Below are 16187 nucleotides of genomic sequence, written 5' to 3'. Positions count from 1 at the left end.
CTCATACTTGATTCAAGTTCATTCTCATCATGCCACCAAAGCCATCTGCCAAGGGAGCCAAGAAGGCCGCCAAGACCGTCGTTGCCAAGCCAAAGGACGGAAAGAAGAGACGTCATGCCCGCAAGGAATCGTACTCCGTCTACATCTACCGTGTTCTCAAGCAAGTTCACCCAGACACCGGAGTCTCCTCCAAGGCCATGTCTATCATGAACTCCTTCGTCAACGATGTATTCGAACGCATCGCTTCGGAAGCTTCCCGTCTTGCTCATTACAACAAACGCTCAACGATCTCATCCCGCGAAATTCAAACCGCTGTCCGTTTGATTCTCCCAGGAGAACTTGCCAAGCACGCCGTGTCTGAGGGAACCAAGGCCGTCACCAAGTACACTTCCAGCAAGTAAGCCATTAGGCTGAAAACTACCCCACCGAACCCAACGGCCCTCTTTAGGGCCACAAATCTTATAATCCTATGTTATTAACCAAGTGAATGAATAATTTTCAATTATACTCTTTCATAATTTTCAGGTTTTGCATTTTCCAAGTTCAGTTAATTTGAGATTAACCCAGTATTCATTTTCTAAAAGTCATTCTTTCAGAGAGAGAAATTCAAAGCATCTTCGGAATTCTATCTTTCAAATTGTAGATGGGATTCTTCGAATATTTCCAAAAACTTGTATTTCCGTAGTTTATGAAGTTGCACAGAGAAAGGGAAGCTAATGGCCGAGGCTTATAAAAACTTTCGGTTTTCAATCTTGTTGGAAAAATCTCGGGTCATCTCACAAAATTGGTTGAAAAATGTTATGAAAAACTATTACTACATCAAATTACAAGAAGTTTGAAAAAACGCTATGAAATAATTACTTGATTTCCGATATCAGGCGAGATATATGATTCAGGCACTGGTTTTCAGGCTTCAAGCTTTCTTCCGCTTCATGTTCTTGGATATCTAAATCATTTCGATCACCAACTTGAATTATAAAGTGAATTCATATGGTTCGGGAAACAAAACTGTGCAGACTTTCATATACCCTTTTGTAAATAAAATTGAGAACGAACGAAGAAAATCGAATACCGAATGTCTACTTGCATGCAATTCTAATTTTAAATTTAAAAAAAGTATGTAGTTGTGCAAAGCAATAAAGAAAATATCATGTCAACTTGTATTTGAAAATGCTAAAATAGAAAAATCAAAATTATTTAAGATTTATTTAACGAGATCAATTAGGATTTTGGATATTTGTGGCCCTAAAGAGGGCCGTTGGGTTCGGTATTTGGTTTGTATGAAAACAGAAAAGATAATAATTATCCTCCGAATCCGTACAGAGTTCTTCCTTGGCGCTTCAGAGCGTAGACGACGTCCATGGCGGTGACGGTCTTTCTCTTGGCGTGCTCGCAGTAGGTGACAGCATCACGGATGACGTTCTCAAGGAACACCTTCAAGACTCCACGGGTTTCCTCGTAGATCAATCCGGAGATTCTCTTGACTCCTCCTCTTCTGGCGAGACGGCGAATGGCTGGCTTGGTGATACCTTGGATGTTATCACGGAGAACTTTGCGATGGCGCTTGGCACCACCTTTTCCAAGGCCTTTTCCTCCCTTTCCACGTCCGGACATTGTTGAATTCGTTGAAGACTCACAAGTGAGATGAAGAAATGACATCACAGTATTCCTTTTGTACACAGCTGTGGTGGCTAGGCGGAGTCACATTGCACCACTCTGCGAGGACACCTTTCCTTTGTCTGTAACACACCGAATGTTCTAATTGCCACAAGGACAGAAGTGCGCCCGCCCGCCCTCCCACCGCAGCTGCGTACAAAGTCAGTCGTTGGTTTCTCTTTTTTACAGTCCCCACGGATTATCAACCTAAACGCAATGGCTCGTACCAAGCAAACCGCCCGTAAATCGACCGGAGGAAAGGCTCCAAGAAAGCAATTGGCCACCAAAGCTGCCCGCAAATCGGCTCCAGCTTCCGGAGGAGTCAAGAAACCACATCGTTATCGCCCAGGAACCGTCGCTCTTCGTGAGATCAGACGTTACCAGAAATCAACCGAACTTCTAATCCGCAGAGCACCATTCCAGCGCCTTGTTCGTGAGATTGCTCAGGATTTCAAGACCGATCTTCGATTCCAATCTTCCGCTGTCATGGCTCTTCAGGAGGCTGCCGAGGCTTACCTTGTCGGACTCTTCGAGGACACCAACTTGTGTGCCATCCACGCTAAGCGAGTCACCATCATGCCAAAGGATATCCAATTGGCCAGACGCATCCGAGGAGAGCGCGCTTAAATACCTTTTTTGGTAGTTGAGCAAGCTTAATCTCAAAACTTAACCGAACCCAACGGCCCTCTTTAGGGCCACAAATGCATAAATCCAGTCCTTGTGTAAAATAAAATTGTTTTCTTTATTTGTTTTTTGTATCATTTTGAAGGCCCGGAGAACCGAACTACAAATTCGTCAGAAGTTCGCAGATTTATAAAAAAGGTTTCGGCCCAATACTTATTTGTTTTAATGCGCCTCTATACATTAGTATTATGAAATTAGTATTACATTAGTATTATGAATTTATTATTGAAATAGTATTATGAAATTTATGAAAGGCACATTCAGGATCCATAAACTGAGGTGTCGCTGCTTGAAAATCGTATCTGATGTACTGAAAGTTGCAGGATTCAGATACGAAACCTGTTCAATCACAATTTGGGAAATAACTCGAGCCCAAAGTATGAATTAAAATTGATGATCTGATAAAAACTTCCGTATTATTTTCATTCAGCGTAAAATTGCGATTTAATATTAATTATTTATTTATTTAATTTAAATTAAAAATAAAATGTTCCAGTGAAAAACATGTAGGAACATTATGCTATTGGAGTCGGAGGTCTCGCAACGATTACAGTACCACGTTTGTTATTCACGGCGCGCGCGCGCGAAAAAATTATTTGTCTCTCTCTCGTGCTCTTGCTTGAAACGCTCTTGTATTTTTCTATTTTCAAACAAATTCTTGATCAAAATTAGTTCAAACATGGTAAATTTGAATGTTTATTTTAATTATTAACGCATCTGCGATACCGTTTTCTGTTTTGAAACAAATATCTTCATTTTATGTGGCAGAAAATGTTAGTTTTCCTCGGCCATTTGTGTTCCAATTTCACCGCCATTTTCAAACGTTGAGTTCTGAGTACATATTCTTTTCAAAGTTGGACTAAATTCGTGACCGTTTGTTTCTTTACTAGATATATATTGTAAAAGTAATTTTAATTCTGATTTCTTTCAGGATGAGTTCGCCACGTCGAACAAGAATAATGTTTGATACATCTTCAGACGATTCTCAATCAGATGAGAAAGTGGGTTTTTATTTTTAAAACGTTAACTGAGGACTAATTTCAGATCGATGACTTCATCTGCCGATCCAGTCCTCAACGCCAGTCAAAAGAAAGTGACGACCAGGAAGATTCAGTTGTCGATGAGTCGATGAAATCTGTAAATTCGCCTATTGTCAATACACCATCTTCAACAGCATCGCATTGCACAAATAGCTTCGCCACTTCGACGCCAAAATCCAAATCGAATGCTTCAACGAGACTCGGTTCTTCATATGGAAGTTCCAGAAGCTCCTCGCAAAACCACGAGAGCCATGATCGCAGTCGGAGTTTTGTACAATATGACGAGAACAAGCCACTGACTCCAATCAGCAAAAAACTGGCGGAATCCACTGATCTGCGATCAAAAGCTCAGCTTCGTGAACGTCTCCTCCGCAAATCATTGAAGCAAAATGCCGAGGATAGTTCGCCAACGAGAGCTGCATCTGGAGGTGGATGGGGATCGTCTGCTGACGTCAAGAAATCACCAGAAGTTTCCACTGGACTTTTTGAAACAGCTCTTTCTCCTATTGCTAAAAGTGATCGCCGTTCATCAGAATATAACTCGAGCACATTTTTGGTAGTGTTTGAATTCAATTTCATATTGGCGATTAATATAATAAATTTCAGAATGTCCAGAAAGTAGCTACTTCCACGGCAATAAACGATATTGGCGGAAGAGAAGAAATAGTTGATGAATCATTTCCTGCACCTCGAACAACGGCTAAACAAGATGATAGTGACATTATCGAAGTGACTCCAGAGAAAGTTGTTTCGAATGAAAAACGGAAATCAGGGATTGCCATTAACTTGGATGATAGCGACATTATTGATGTAACACCAGTAAAAACAACTTCATCGAGACCACCAGAGCCACAACGTCCACGACTGCCAACTTCGCCAATTAACTCGGAGTACGCGAAGCTTTCCTACAAAGAGCTTTTGGCGAAAAAGAATAAAGTTATGGGATTAATTTCGTTATCATTAGATCTACCTGATGGTGGCAGACGGGTAATTAAACAATTTCAAGAGCTTGATGATGAAGTGGAGAGAAGAAAAGAAATGGGACTTGCTGAAGAGATCGTCGACGATGATGAGGATGATGAAATCTTCGTGATTGAAGATGATGAACCGAGTCATCGACAGGTGGCTCCAAAGTTCCCTTCCGGATCTGTCATGACTCAAAATGGTTTGTTGCCAAAAAGACATATCGTGGATCCTCTCAAAGCTCCTCAGCCAGACTTCAATGCCATGTTGGAGAAGGACAACAAGAAAATGATGTCTGGAAAGATGACCGATGAAAAATACAAACGCATACAACTCGTTTCTGATCGAGTAGTTCGACAACTTGCTGAGTAAGTCTTGTTTAACTTTTTCTCGAAGCTGTGTGAAAATGTGTATCCTCTTTCAGGGCCACTCACACAATCCCCGATGAAACTGAGCTCACGGACACTCCGAAAGGATTCAAACTTGAACTGATGCCACATCAAAAGGCAGGCCTAACCTGGATGCGTTGGAGAGAAACTCAACCACAGCCTGGTGGAATTCTTGCGGATGATATGGGTTTAGGAAAGACGCTTTCGATGATTTCTCTCATCGCCCATCAAAAAGCTGCTCGTAGAGCTCGCAGAGAAGATGGAAATGACGATAAAGACAAAGAAAAACGTAAAGTGGTAAAAGAGCAAGGACTAATTCCGTCGAATGGAACATTGATTGTTGCTCCTGCAAGTTTGATTCATCAATGGGATGCTGAAATCGATAGAAGACTAGATGACAGCGTTCTATCGACATACATGTTTCATGGCACAAAAAAGCAGAGGGACATCGATGCAAGACGTCTTGCTCGATACGATGTCGTCATCACCACGTTCAATCTTATCGCAAATGAATTAATCGAAAAAATAAGGACTAAATCAAAAGCAGATGATTCATCTGACGGTGAATCGGATTCAAATCATACTGGAATTCGTAGAGCAGTTGGAAAAGACGACTCCGTTCTTGCTCAGATCTGTTGGTCTCGAGTCATTCTTGACGAGGCGCATACCATCAAAAATCGGCAGTCTCTTGCTTCGAAAGCTGTCTGTCGTTTATCAGCATTCTCTCGATGGTGCCTTTCTGGAACTCCGATCCATAACAATCTCTGGGATCTTTACAGTCTCGTTCGATTCTTGCGTATTCGTCCATTCAGTGACGATAAATATTGGAAAGAATCGATCATGCCAATGAAACCAATAATGGCTGATCGCGTAAATTTGCTCACAAAGAACCTGCTTCTTCGTCGTACAAAGGATCAAACATGTGCTGTGACAAACCAGAAACTAGTTCAGTTACCACCGAAAAATGTAGAAGTCCACGAATTGGAGTTGGACGGAGATGAAGCACAGGCTTATGAGATTATGATGGAGGCTGCCAAGTGAGTGACTCACTTGTAACATTGGCGAAAATCATAAAACAAATTTTCAGAAAATTCGTCAAAAAACTTCTGCAAGATTCCAATGATATGAAAAATCATGGATTTATTCCTCGTCGCAATAGAAGAGCAGGAAAGGAAGGAGAAGTTCAGAATCCTTTCAATTGTAAGAATCTGTGATGTTTAAAAAATTAATATTGAATATTTTCAGTTGGTCCACGTGATTTGGCAGCCGGCTCGAACTTCGAAAAGATGTCATGTGTTTTGATGCTTCTTCTTCGTCTTCGACAAGCTTGTGTTCATTTCAATATCACAAAAACAGGAGTCGACATGGACGCTTTCAGCTTAATCGGTGGAGACAATGCGGAGGAAGCGAATGTGGACGATTTGAATGAGTTACTGGAGAAAACTATGAACATGACGTTGGGAAATGGTGACAATGAAGAAAGAGACAAACCGAGGGCTACAACACGAATTTTCGATCCGGACTACCTGAGCTGTAAAATTAAAAATACACTTGAAATTGTTGAGAACATTATGGAGAAGAAAGAGAAAGTGTATGTTTTCACCAAGTTGAAAATAAATTCAAATTTATGTTTTTCAGTGTCATTGTTTCTCAATGGACATCGGTTCTCAATTTGATCGAAATTCACATAAAATCAAGTGGTTTCAAATATACATCAATTACCGGACAAGTTCTGGTCAAGGATCGTCAAGAGAGAGTGGACAGCTTTAATCGGGAGAAAGGTGGTGCTCGAGTTATGCTTCTCTCTCTGGCCGCGGGAGGTGTTGGGCTCAATCTGACAGGTGGAAATCATTTAGTGATGGTGGATTTGCATTGGAATCCGGCTCTCGAACAGCAAGCTTTCGATAGAATTTATCGAATGGGGCAGAAGAAGGATGTTTTCATTCATAGGTTCGTTGATTGCGGCAAGAAAATTAAATTCATAATATGTGTGTTAATCTTGCAGATTGGTTACGAAAGGAACGATCGAACAACGAGTTGTAATGCTGCAAAAGGACAAAGTCGCGCTAGCTTCGTCTGTTCTCGACGGAAATGCTACTCGCAAGATGAACAAATTGACGACGGCAGATATCAAGATGCTGTTCGGATTGAATGAAAAATAATCTTCAAAACTATTATTCCAGCCTTTATGTACAATATTATCATTCCTCACCCGCACACATTTCATTTCTGTTGTAAATATTCATTCAGCTTATGGATTGCAAAATTTTATTTATTGCATAAGTATTACCCGTGATTATTTCTATAAAGCTTGCATGGATTTGAATTTTTTGTTGTTTTTTTATCAGTTTGATTCTGGCTAACTATATTTTAATACGGAGAGAAAATATTTTTTCTTCTAAAAAATCCGTTTCTTTCGCGCTCTATCGCACTTTTGCATTCGAAACGTTATTTCCGTGCTTTTTCTGCACTGTTTCTCTCTTATTTTAATATTTATTGTTTTTGTATCAGTTTCCATCAAAATTCTGCAAGATGTCCGATGTGGATATGGAATCCGGCTCGGATGATTCCGGAATGGAGGATCTGGATGAAGAAATTCAAAAAATCAAGCAAAAGGTATGAACTAATTATCGAATATACTTCATATACACAAAATACAATTTCAGATGATCGACGATAGTCAAAGTGTCGTTCTTGCAAACCAATTATTGATTTTATTGCGAAAAAATGGTGACTTCGACGAGCTTGATATCAAAAGGAGGCAATTTGTCGAATGGGCCCCACTTAATCCATTAAATTGGAAAAACTGGATTGAGTAAGTTAAAAAAAATAGGTTAATTATAATTTTTTAAAAACTGATTTCAGAGATTTTCAAAACAGAAAACCGGAGCCAAGTGTCGCAGAAGTCGAGGAAATGTTTGAAAAAGCTCTGTTTGATGAGAACGATGTCACTATTTGGGTCGAAAGAGCAATGTACGCATATAAGGTTGCGAACGACAAAAACAAAAAAGAGGATTTCAAGTTTTGCCGAGATGTAAGTTTTGATTGAAAAATGTAATTATTATAATTTTACAGGTTTGTAGCAAAGCTCTTGAAAACCTTGGAACTCGGTACGATTCTGGAGGGCACATTTGGCTGATTTTTCTGGAATATGAAATGAGCTACCTGAAAAGTGAGCTTACTACTGTACTTTCATCAACAATTTATAATTTTCAGATTCTATGAATGCTCCTGACTATCAACGACTCGCTGATCAAGTTTTCGCTCTGTTCGAGAGAGCCCTTCATTGCCCAACAGATCAGCTCGAAGATGTTTATGTTTTAGCTGAACAATTCTGCACAGAATTCAAACAACATCATAAACTCGAAGAACTGAAAAAGACATATAATTCAACAATGCGACAGAAGGAACAATTGTCAAAGTTCGAGGAGCTCATTCAACAGGAAGAAACCAAAAAGCAAGGTCTGAAACAGTTTTTTGATCACGAGAAGAAGAGTGGAATTCCTAGTAGAATAAAAATGGCTCACGAGAGGCTTGTTTCTGAGTTGGACGATGACGAGGAAGCTTGGATTGCATATGGAGCATGGGCAGATATTGAACTTAAATTGCCACAGGTAAGGAAATACTTTTTATTATAGAATTATCGGAAATATCCAGAGGTCTGTCTAGAGATTATAATTATCTTTAAGATTCGAAAAAAATATTGTTGAATATTATTATTTTACTAAAGCTTCCATTGGATTATTGAATTATTTTGTTCAGGTTGCTGTAAAAGTGTACTCTCGAGCTCTGCGTCATTGTCCATACAGTTTTGTTCTCCATCAACAAGCTCTTCTCGCCTTCGAACGAGATCGTCGGCCAAATGAGGAAATTGATGCATTATGGGAACGAGCAAGAAGCAATGTTATCAAGTTAGTTTCTTTTTTGAATACATACAGTAGTCTTATATATTTATTCGGTGTAATTTCAGTTCTGCCGAAGAAGGACGGAGTCTTTACCGTACCTATGCTTTTTTGCTTCGCCGTCGAATTCATCTCACTGGTTCTTCGGATTACTCTCCAATGGCTGAAGTGTTTGATGAAGGTGCAGCGCTACTCAGAGAATGGTTTTCAATGGCTTGGGATACTACAGCAGATTATCGACAAATGCAAGCATATTTCTATGCTTCATTAATGAAGAACATGGACAAATGTCGAAATATCTGGAATGATATTCTTGCATCAGGATTCGGAAGATTTGCCGGAAAATGGATTGAAGCTGTTCGTCTTGAGCGACAATTCGGTGATAAAGAAAATGCTCGAAAATATCTAAACAAAGCTCTCAATTCTGTATCGGATAACATCAACGAAATCTATATGTACTATGTTCAATTTGAAAGAGAAGAAGGAACATTGGCTGAGTTGGATTTGGTTCTTGAGAAAGTGAATTCACAGGTTGCTCATCGAGCCATTCGACCACAAAAGAAAGTTTCTGAGAAACCAGCTCCAGCTCCTAAATCAAAGCAAGATCATATTCAGAAGAGAACGTCGGGAGGTGAACCAATTGTAAAAAAAGTGAAAGGAGACGACGGAGGTAAATAATTTTTAAAAGTAAAGAAGTTAATTTGAATTAAATTTTAGGATTCAAAGCTCCACTTCCACCATCCAATGCGAAAAGTTCATCAGCTGTATCCTCTTCAAATGCTTCGTCGACACCAGCTCCAGGTTCCTTTGCAGTTCAGAAAGCAGCTCCAGGAACGGAAGATGCTCGCACAATTTTTGTTTCTAATCTCGATTTCACTACGACGGAAGACGAAATTCGACAAGCCATTGAAGGTGTTGCTTCAATTCGATTCGCAAGAAAAGCGAATTCGGATCTTGTGCACAGAGGGTTCGCCTATGTTGTAATGGAGAATGATCAGAAGGCACAGCAAGCTCTCTTGAAAGATCGAGTTCCTGTGAAGGGAAGGCCAATGTTTGTAAGTTTTAATTTTACTTTATAAATATTTGTGAAATTTTAATTTCTGAAAATTCAGATCTCCGCCAACGATCCAGAAAAACGGGTTGGATTCAAATTCTCAACCACTCTTGAAAAATCGAAAGTCTTCGTTCGCAATGTCCACTTCCAGGCAACCGACGATGAGTTAAAGGTAATATATACTTATCTATCATTTTATATTCTAAATCGATACATTTCAGGCATTATTCTCGAAATTCGGTACAGTAACCAGTGTTCGACGCGTGACTCATAAAGATGGAAAACCAAAAGGAATCGCATTCGTAGATTTTGACACAGAAGCAAGTGCTCAAAAATGTGTTGCTTCTGGTGATAAATTGATGCTTCGAGAAAGAGAACTAGAGGTAGCGTTATCCAATCCACCAGTAAAAAAGGATAAATCGCATGGAAAACCAGCAGCAATTGGAGCAAGTTTGGAAGAAGATGGACCTAGAAAAGGACATGCTGCAAAACTGCAATTGGTTCCCAGAGCTATTAGTAAGTATATCATCTTTAGTTCCCAGCTTAGCATAAAAAAATCCATTTTCAGCAAACAAAACTCCTCAAATCACTGCTCGGCTGGACGCAATGGATGTTTCCGAAGGCACTTCAACGTCTCAGCCACTTTCAAATGATCAATTCCGTAAAATGTTTATGAAAAATTAGGGCCGTTTTTCACCAGAAACTTTCATTGTTCATATCAAGATTCATTTAGTTATTTAATTTCTATTACGTTCCCCAGTGTCTCCTTTCCAATTAAAATTCCGGTAGATGCTATTTTTGATGTTCTCGCTATAATTATATTTGTTCTTCACTACGAATTGCAAGATTTAGTTTCATAACTGTTCATAATCCTTGTTTTCTTTTTGTTTGCTAATAATTTGTAATAGAGATCCCCCAATATTCATTTTCAACTTATTGCCTATGGATAAGAAAATCTGAATTTTCAACAACTACTTTTATTATTCAATTTTTATCGGTATATTCGACCCCAAATTATTACTTTGTTTTGCTACTTTCGCTATTCAAAGAACTTAGGTATGCAATATTTTCAATTCAGATGTCATCTTCTGAGGGTAATTCTGACGCTTCTGCACCAGGAACACCAGTTAAATCGTAAGTAAATGGTAATTGTGTTTCTAAAATAATATAATTCAATTCAGATCAACTCCATCTTCTCGTGGATCGTCGCCAGATTCACCAAAAAAACAAGAACCGTCTAAGAAAAGAGCGATATTAAATGAGTCCGACGATGATGATGATTCTCGTCCTGCTCCTCGACAATTGTCCGATTCTTCTGACGATAACATTCATCCGAGAGGAGGAGGTGAAAAGAGTTCCCCCGGTGCTGGTGGTGGTTTGTTCGGTGATCTCTCTGGCTCTTCCGACGATGATTCCGACAGAGAAGGAAAGCCGAAAGAATCAAATACAAGAGCACGATTGTCAGATTCCGATGCGGAGAGTCGTGGAAGTTTGAATGATTTGCAAGGAATTGTGATGGCTAATCCAGATGAAATAGATGAAGATGAAAAAGCAAAGGAGCATGTTCATGATACTGAAGTAAACATTTTCAATGAAATAATGTGATTAAAACATTGATTTTCCAGATGGTAACAGGTCGTGTTACTTTGGAGTACGCTGCAGATCCACCACATTTTGTCAGAATGCCAAACTTTCTATCAGTCGCCACTCATCCATTTGATCCACAACATTACGAGGAAGACGAAGATGATGAGCAGGCGAAATTGGATGATGAAGGACGAACACGTCTCAAATTGAGAGTATGTCTGTGTTATAAATACATCTCATCAAATATACAATTTTTAAGGTGGAAAATACACTTCGCTGGCGAGTTCGCAAAGATGAAAATGGAAAAGAAATTCGAGAGAGTAATGCAAAAATTGTAAAATGGGACGATGGAACGTTAGTTTTCAATTGATGCAAAATTTCCATATCGTGACTTAATTTCAGAATGTCTCTATACCTCGGAAACGAAATTTTCGAAGTCTCATTGGTGCCGCTGAATTCCAATAATCTTCCCCATCTTTACGTTAAGCAGCCAACATTAATGGTATTTTGATTGTTAATGTTTTTATTTTAATCAAAATTTATGTCATTTTTAGTCGGCTCAAGCTGTTCTTACACATCGTATGACCTTCCGTCCTCACTCGACTGATTCCCAAACTCACAGAAAAGTCACACTCAATATGGCAGATCGAAGCAGGAAGAATGCTCAAGTTAAAGTCATGGACGATGTTGGTCAGAATCCGGAAATTACACGGCGTGAGAATGCCCGGAAGGAGGAAGAATCACTTCGTGCACACATCCGACGTACTCAGATGGTTCGGAATAACTTTAAAGTTCGTGGTCCGAGATATGCAGGACAATATTCTGATGATGAAGATATGCCAACGTCATCCAGAAAAGGAAAGAAGAAGGAAGCACCAATTATTGGTAAGTTCAATTTAATTTTGATTAGGACTTTACCAGAATAAAGAAACTGTACTACAATAATATATTTCAGGTGCCAGCTCAGAAAGTGAGGACGATCATGCGGATACCACAAAGAAAAGCGGATCGGATAGCGATTCTGATGAAGAGTACCGAAAGAGAAAACAACAACAAAAGAAACAGATTGTCACCAGTGACGAAGAATCTGACTAAATTTATTTCAATTTTGATCCTCACAATTTTATATTTCGCGAATTCAATATTTCTCCCTTTACAATATTTCGAAAATGTTTTCCTTTCCTTATTTATTTTAGTCTTCGATATTTCGAGATAATGAAACATCCACAATATTATGAAAAACCGAGCTTTTATTTCTTAATTTCAATCAGATTGTATGTAATATTTAAAATCATACATCCACTACGTCTTCCTCGCTTCTCAAAGAATTGGCATCAAGTGTCGTATCATAAATTCTGAAACTTGAAATAATCTACGATTTCAGAATTCTCAAAATCAAACCTCCGTGTTTTATCGTTTTCCATTGCTCTTGGGGAAATCGATACATTTAATATCAACTGAGCTTCTTCTTGATTTCCAGAGCTTCTCGATCGCAGTAAAAACATCAATATAATGATTTGAAAGAAGATTCCATAAATTAAAATTCGAAAAACTATAGGTTTTGACTTTTGATTCCAGAGTATTTTAAACATCTTTGTGGAAAATGTAGGAAATGATTTTTCACGTTTGATAAAGAAACTGACTAATAAATTTTTACATCTAACAACAAATCTTTGAATCAATCATATTATAATATACACGGAACCACTATGTCCGAAAGATTTAAAATTTAAAAAAATTGAAATTGAAAAAAGTATTCATTGAATATTAAAATGGATTTGAGGATATTTGTGGCCCTAAAGAGGGCCGTTGGGTTCGGTTAAGTTTTGAGATTAAGCTTGCTCAACTACCAAAAAAGGTATTTAAGCGCGCTCTCCTCGGATGCGTCTGGCCAATTGGATATCCTTTGGCATGATGGTGACTCGCTTAGCGTGGATGGCACACAAGTTGGTGTCCTCGAAGAGTCCGACAAGGTAAGCCTCGGCAGCCTCCTGAAGAGCCATGACAGCGGAAGATTGGAATCGAAGATCGGTCTTGAAATCCTGAGCAATCTCACGAACAAGGCGCTGGAATGGTGCTCTGCGGATTAGAAGTTCGGTTGATTTCTGGTAACGTCTGATCTCACGAAGAGCGACGGTTCCTGGGCGATAACGATGTGGTTTCTTGACTCCTCCGGAAGCTGGAGCCGATTTGCGGGCAGCTTTGGTGGCCAATTGCTTTCTTGGAGCCTTTCCTCCGGTCGATTTACGGGCGGTTTGCTTGGTACGAGCCATTGCGTTTAGGTTGATAATCCGTGGGGACTGTAAAAAAGAGAAACCAACGACTGCCTTTGTACGCAGCTGCGGTGGGAGGGCGGGCGGGCGCACTTCTGTCCTTGTGGCAATTAGAACATTCGGTGTGTTACAGACAAAGGAAAGGTGTCCTCGCAGAGTGGTGCAATGTGACTCCGCCTAGCCACCACAGCTGTGTACAAAAGGAATACTGTGATGTCATTTCTTCATCTCACTTGTGAGTCTTCAACGAATTCAACAATGTCCGGACGTGGAAAGGGAGGAAAAGGCCTTGGAAAAGGTGGTGCCAAGCGCCATCGCAAAGTTCTCCGTGATAACATCCAAGGTATCACCAAGCCAGCCATTCGCCGTCTCGCCAGAAGAGGAGGAGTCAAGAGAATCTCCGGATTGATCTACGAGGAAACCCGTGGAGTCTTGAAGGTGTTCCTTGAGAACGTCATCCGTGATGCTGTCACCTACTGCGAGCACGCCAAGAGAAAGACCGTCACCGCCATGGACGTCGTCTACGCTCTGAAGCGCCAAGGAAGAACTCTGTACGGATTCGGAGGATAATTATTATCTTTTCTGTTTTCATACAAACCAAATACCGAACCCAACGGCCCTCTTTAGGGCCACAAATATCCAAAATCCTAATTGATCTCGTTAAATAAATCTTAAATAATTTTGATTTTTCTATTTTAGCATTTTCAAATACAAGTTGACATGATATTTTCTTTATTGCTTTGCACAACTACATACTTTTTTTAAATTTAAAATTAGAATTGCATGCAAGTAGACATTCGGTATTCGATTTTCTTCGTTCGTTCTCAATTTTATTTACAAAAGGGTATATGAAAGTCTGCACAGTTTTGTTTCCCGAACCATATGAATTCACTTTATAATTCAAGTTGGTGATCGAAATGATTTAGATATCCAAGAACATGAAGCGGAAGAAAGCTTGAAGCCTGAAAACCAGTGCCTGAATCATATATCTCGCCTGATATCGGAAATCAAGTAATTATTTCATAGCGTTTTTTCAAACTTCTTGTAATTTGATGTAGTAATAGTTTTTCATAACATTTTTCAACCAATTTTGTGAGATGACCCGAGATTTTTCCAACAAGATTGAAAACCGAAAGTTTTTATAAGCCTCGGCCATTAGCTTCCCTTTCTCTGTGCAACTTCATAAACTACGGAAATACAAGTTTTTGGAAATATTCGAAGAATCCCATCTACAATTTGAAAGATAGAATTCCGAAGATGCTTTGAATTTCTCTCTCTGAAAGAATGACTTTTAGAAAATGAATACTGGGTTAATCTCAAATTAACTGAACTTGGAAAATGCAAAACCTGAAAATTATGAAAGAGTATAATTGAAAATTATTTATTCACTTGGTTAATAACATAGGATTATAAGATTTGTGGCCCTAAAGAGGGCCGTTGGGTTCGGTGGGGTAGTTTTCAGCCTAATGGCTTACTTGCTGGAAGTGTACTTGGTGACGGCCTTGGTTCCCTCAGACACGGCGTGCTTGGCAAGTTCTCCTGGGAGAATCAAACGGACAGCGGTTTGAATTTCGCGGGATGAGATCGTTGAGCGTTTGTTGTAATGAGCAAGACGGGAAGCTTCCGAAGCGATGCGTTCGAATACATCATTGACGAAGGAGTTCATGATAGACATGGCCTTGGAGGAGACTCCGGTGTCTGGGTGAACTTGCTTGAGAACACGGTAGATGTAGACGGAGTACGATTCCTTGCGGGCATGACGTCTCTTCTTTCCGTCCTTTGGCTTGGCAACGACGGTCTTGGCGGCCTTCTTGGCTCCCTTGGCAGATGGCTTTGGTGGCATGATGAGAATGAACTTGAATCAAGTATGAGGAAATGGTTGGAGAGACACCTATTTATGTAAAAACTGCGGTGGAGGGGCGGAGCTTCCCGCGGGGACACATTACTGAGTGCACACAAAATTCCGAATGTACCGAGGTTAATAGGGGGACAAAGAGAAGTGAGAGAAATGTGTCCTACCAGAGAGTGCGGAATGTTCAAATAGAGGTGTCCCCGCATGAAACTCCGCCCCTCCACCGTAGAAATGAATATAAACAGACAGTTTCGATTCATTCTTCAGATTCGTCTTACGAACACCAATCGCTCATCATGTCTGGACGTGGAAAGGGAGGCAAAGCCAAGACCGGAGGAAAGGCCAAGTCACGCTCATCAAGAGCTGGACTTCAATTCCCAGTCGGTCGTCTTCACCGTATTCTTCGCAAAGGAAACTATGCTCAACGTGTTGGAGCCGGAGCCCCAGTCTACTTGGCCGCTGTTCTTGAATATCTCGCTGCTGAGGTTCTCGAGTTGGCCGGTAACGCTGCCCGTGACAACAAGAAGACCCGTATCGCCCCAAGACATCTTCAACTCGCTGTCCGCAACGACGAGGAGCTCAACAAGCTTTTGGCCGGAGTGACCATCGCCCAAGGAGGAGTTCTTCCAAACATCCAAGCCGTTCTTCTCCCAAAGAAGACTGGAGGAGATAAGGAGTAAGAACTTTCTTCTTTAAACAAACCCACCGAACCCAACGGCCTCTTTAGGGCCACAAATATACAAAATCCTACTTTTTCCCATTAATAAATTTTTTAATAAAGTTCATA

At 40.0% G+C, this 16187-nt stretch overlaps 11 protein-coding genes across 11 annotated transcripts; 7 read left to right on the top strand and 4 right to left on the bottom strand.

Moving 5' to 3' along the window:
• Positions 1 to 29: 29 nt before the first annotated feature.
• Positions 30 to 401, top strand: his-58 (putative histone H2B 4; the record flags this gene model as incomplete). Its single annotated transcript, NM_069739.7, has 1 exon — positions 30 to 401. The coding sequence occupies one exon, from the start codon at positions 30 to 32 to the stop codon at positions 399 to 401; it is 372 nt and encodes a 123-aa protein (NP_502140.1).
• Positions 402 to 1302: 901 nt separating this feature from the next.
• his-56 (Histone H4) lies at positions 1303 to 1614 on the bottom strand (the record flags this gene model as incomplete). Its single annotated transcript, NM_069738.1, has 1 exon — positions 1303 to 1614. The coding sequence occupies one exon, from the start codon at positions 1612 to 1614 to the stop codon at positions 1303 to 1305; it is 312 nt and encodes a 103-aa protein (NP_502139.1).
• A 258-nt stretch (positions 1615 to 1872) lies between these two features.
• Positions 1873 to 2283, top strand: his-55 (Histone H3; the record flags this gene model as incomplete). Its single annotated transcript, NM_069737.3, has 1 exon — positions 1873 to 2283. The coding sequence occupies one exon, from the start codon at positions 1873 to 1875 to the stop codon at positions 2281 to 2283; it is 411 nt and encodes a 136-aa protein (NP_502138.1).
• Positions 2284 to 3271: 988 nt separating this feature from the next.
• Positions 3272 to 7056, top strand: F54E12.2 (Transcription termination factor 2). The gene is made up of 8 exons (NM_069736.6): positions 3272 to 3341; positions 3385 to 3936; positions 3987 to 4711; positions 4768 to 5769; positions 5820 to 5932; positions 5978 to 6323; positions 6371 to 6682; positions 6738 to 7056. The coding sequence occupies exons 1-8, from the start codon at positions 3273 to 3275 to the stop codon at positions 6892 to 6894; spliced, it is 3276 nt and encodes a 1091-aa protein (NP_502137.1). The 5' UTR covers position 3272; the 3' UTR covers positions 6895 to 7056.
• A 187-nt stretch (positions 7057 to 7243) lies between these two features.
• Positions 7244 to 10654, top strand: sart-3 (Spliceosome associated factor 3, U4/U6 recycling protein). The gene is made up of 11 exons (NM_069735.8): positions 7244 to 7348; positions 7399 to 7547; positions 7598 to 7766; positions 7808 to 7904; positions 7949 to 8346; positions 8495 to 8643; positions 8703 to 9304; positions 9352 to 9689; positions 9747 to 9860; positions 9910 to 10204; positions 10257 to 10654. The coding sequence occupies exons 1-11, from the start codon at positions 7265 to 7267 to the stop codon at positions 10370 to 10372; spliced, it is 2511 nt and encodes an 836-aa protein (NP_502136.1). The 5' UTR covers positions 7244 to 7264; the 3' UTR covers positions 10373 to 10654.
• A 112-nt stretch (positions 10655 to 10766) lies between these two features.
• leo-1 (RNA polymerase-associated protein LEO1) lies at positions 10767 to 12515 on the top strand (the record flags this gene model as incomplete). Its single annotated transcript, NM_069734.5, has 7 exons — positions 10767 to 10822; positions 10870 to 11266; positions 11314 to 11487; positions 11535 to 11629; positions 11678 to 11777; positions 11830 to 12160; positions 12231 to 12515. The coding sequence occupies 7 exons, from the start codon at positions 10767 to 10769 to the stop codon at positions 12368 to 12370; spliced, it is 1293 nt and encodes a 430-aa protein (NP_502135.1). The 3' UTR covers positions 12371 to 12515.
• B0035.21 (Kinesin motor domain-containing protein) lies at positions 12515 to 12876 on the bottom strand. Its single transcript, NM_001276857.3, has 2 exons — positions 12677 to 12876; positions 12515 to 12630 (listed from the first exon to the last, which is right to left on the bottom strand). Exons 1-2 carry the CDS (start codon positions 12778 to 12780, stop codon positions 12567 to 12569), a joined length of 168 nt encoding a protein of 55 aa, NP_001263786.1. The 5' UTR covers positions 12781 to 12876; the 3' UTR covers positions 12515 to 12566.
• A 261-nt stretch (positions 12877 to 13137) lies between these two features.
• On the bottom strand, positions 13138 to 13548 carry his-45 (Histone H3; the record flags this gene model as incomplete). The annotated part of the gene is made up of 1 exon (NM_069733.5): positions 13138 to 13548. The coding sequence occupies one exon, from the start codon at positions 13546 to 13548 to the stop codon at positions 13138 to 13140; it is 411 nt and encodes a 136-aa protein (NP_502134.1).
• A 258-nt stretch (positions 13549 to 13806) lies between these two features.
• his-46 (Histone H4) lies at positions 13807 to 14118 on the top strand (the record flags this gene model as incomplete). Its single annotated transcript, NM_069732.1, has 1 exon — positions 13807 to 14118. The coding sequence occupies one exon, from the start codon at positions 13807 to 13809 to the stop codon at positions 14116 to 14118; it is 312 nt and encodes a 103-aa protein (NP_502133.1).
• Positions 14119 to 15019: 901 nt separating this feature from the next.
• Positions 15020 to 15391, bottom strand: his-48 (putative histone H2B 4; the record flags this gene model as incomplete). Its single annotated transcript, NM_069731.6, has 1 exon — positions 15020 to 15391. The coding sequence occupies one exon, from the start codon at positions 15389 to 15391 to the stop codon at positions 15020 to 15022; it is 372 nt and encodes a 123-aa protein (NP_502132.1).
• Positions 15392 to 15696: 305 nt separating this feature from the next.
• Positions 15697 to 16080, top strand: his-47 (Histone H2A; the record flags this gene model as incomplete). The annotated part of the gene is made up of 1 exon (NM_069730.6): positions 15697 to 16080. One exon carries the CDS (start codon positions 15697 to 15699, stop codon positions 16078 to 16080), a length of 384 nt encoding a protein of 127 aa, NP_502131.1.
• Between the last annotated feature and the right edge of the window lie 107 nt (positions 16081 to 16187).

This window comes from Caenorhabditis elegans, chromosome IV, assembly GCF_000002985.6.
Source record: "Caenorhabditis elegans chromosome IV".
Lineage (NCBI taxonomy): Eukaryota > Metazoa > Nematoda > Chromadorea > Rhabditida > Rhabditidae > Caenorhabditis > Caenorhabditis elegans.
The sequence above is the reverse complement of the archived record's forward strand: the minus strand, read 5'-3'. Positions and strand labels throughout refer to the sequence as shown.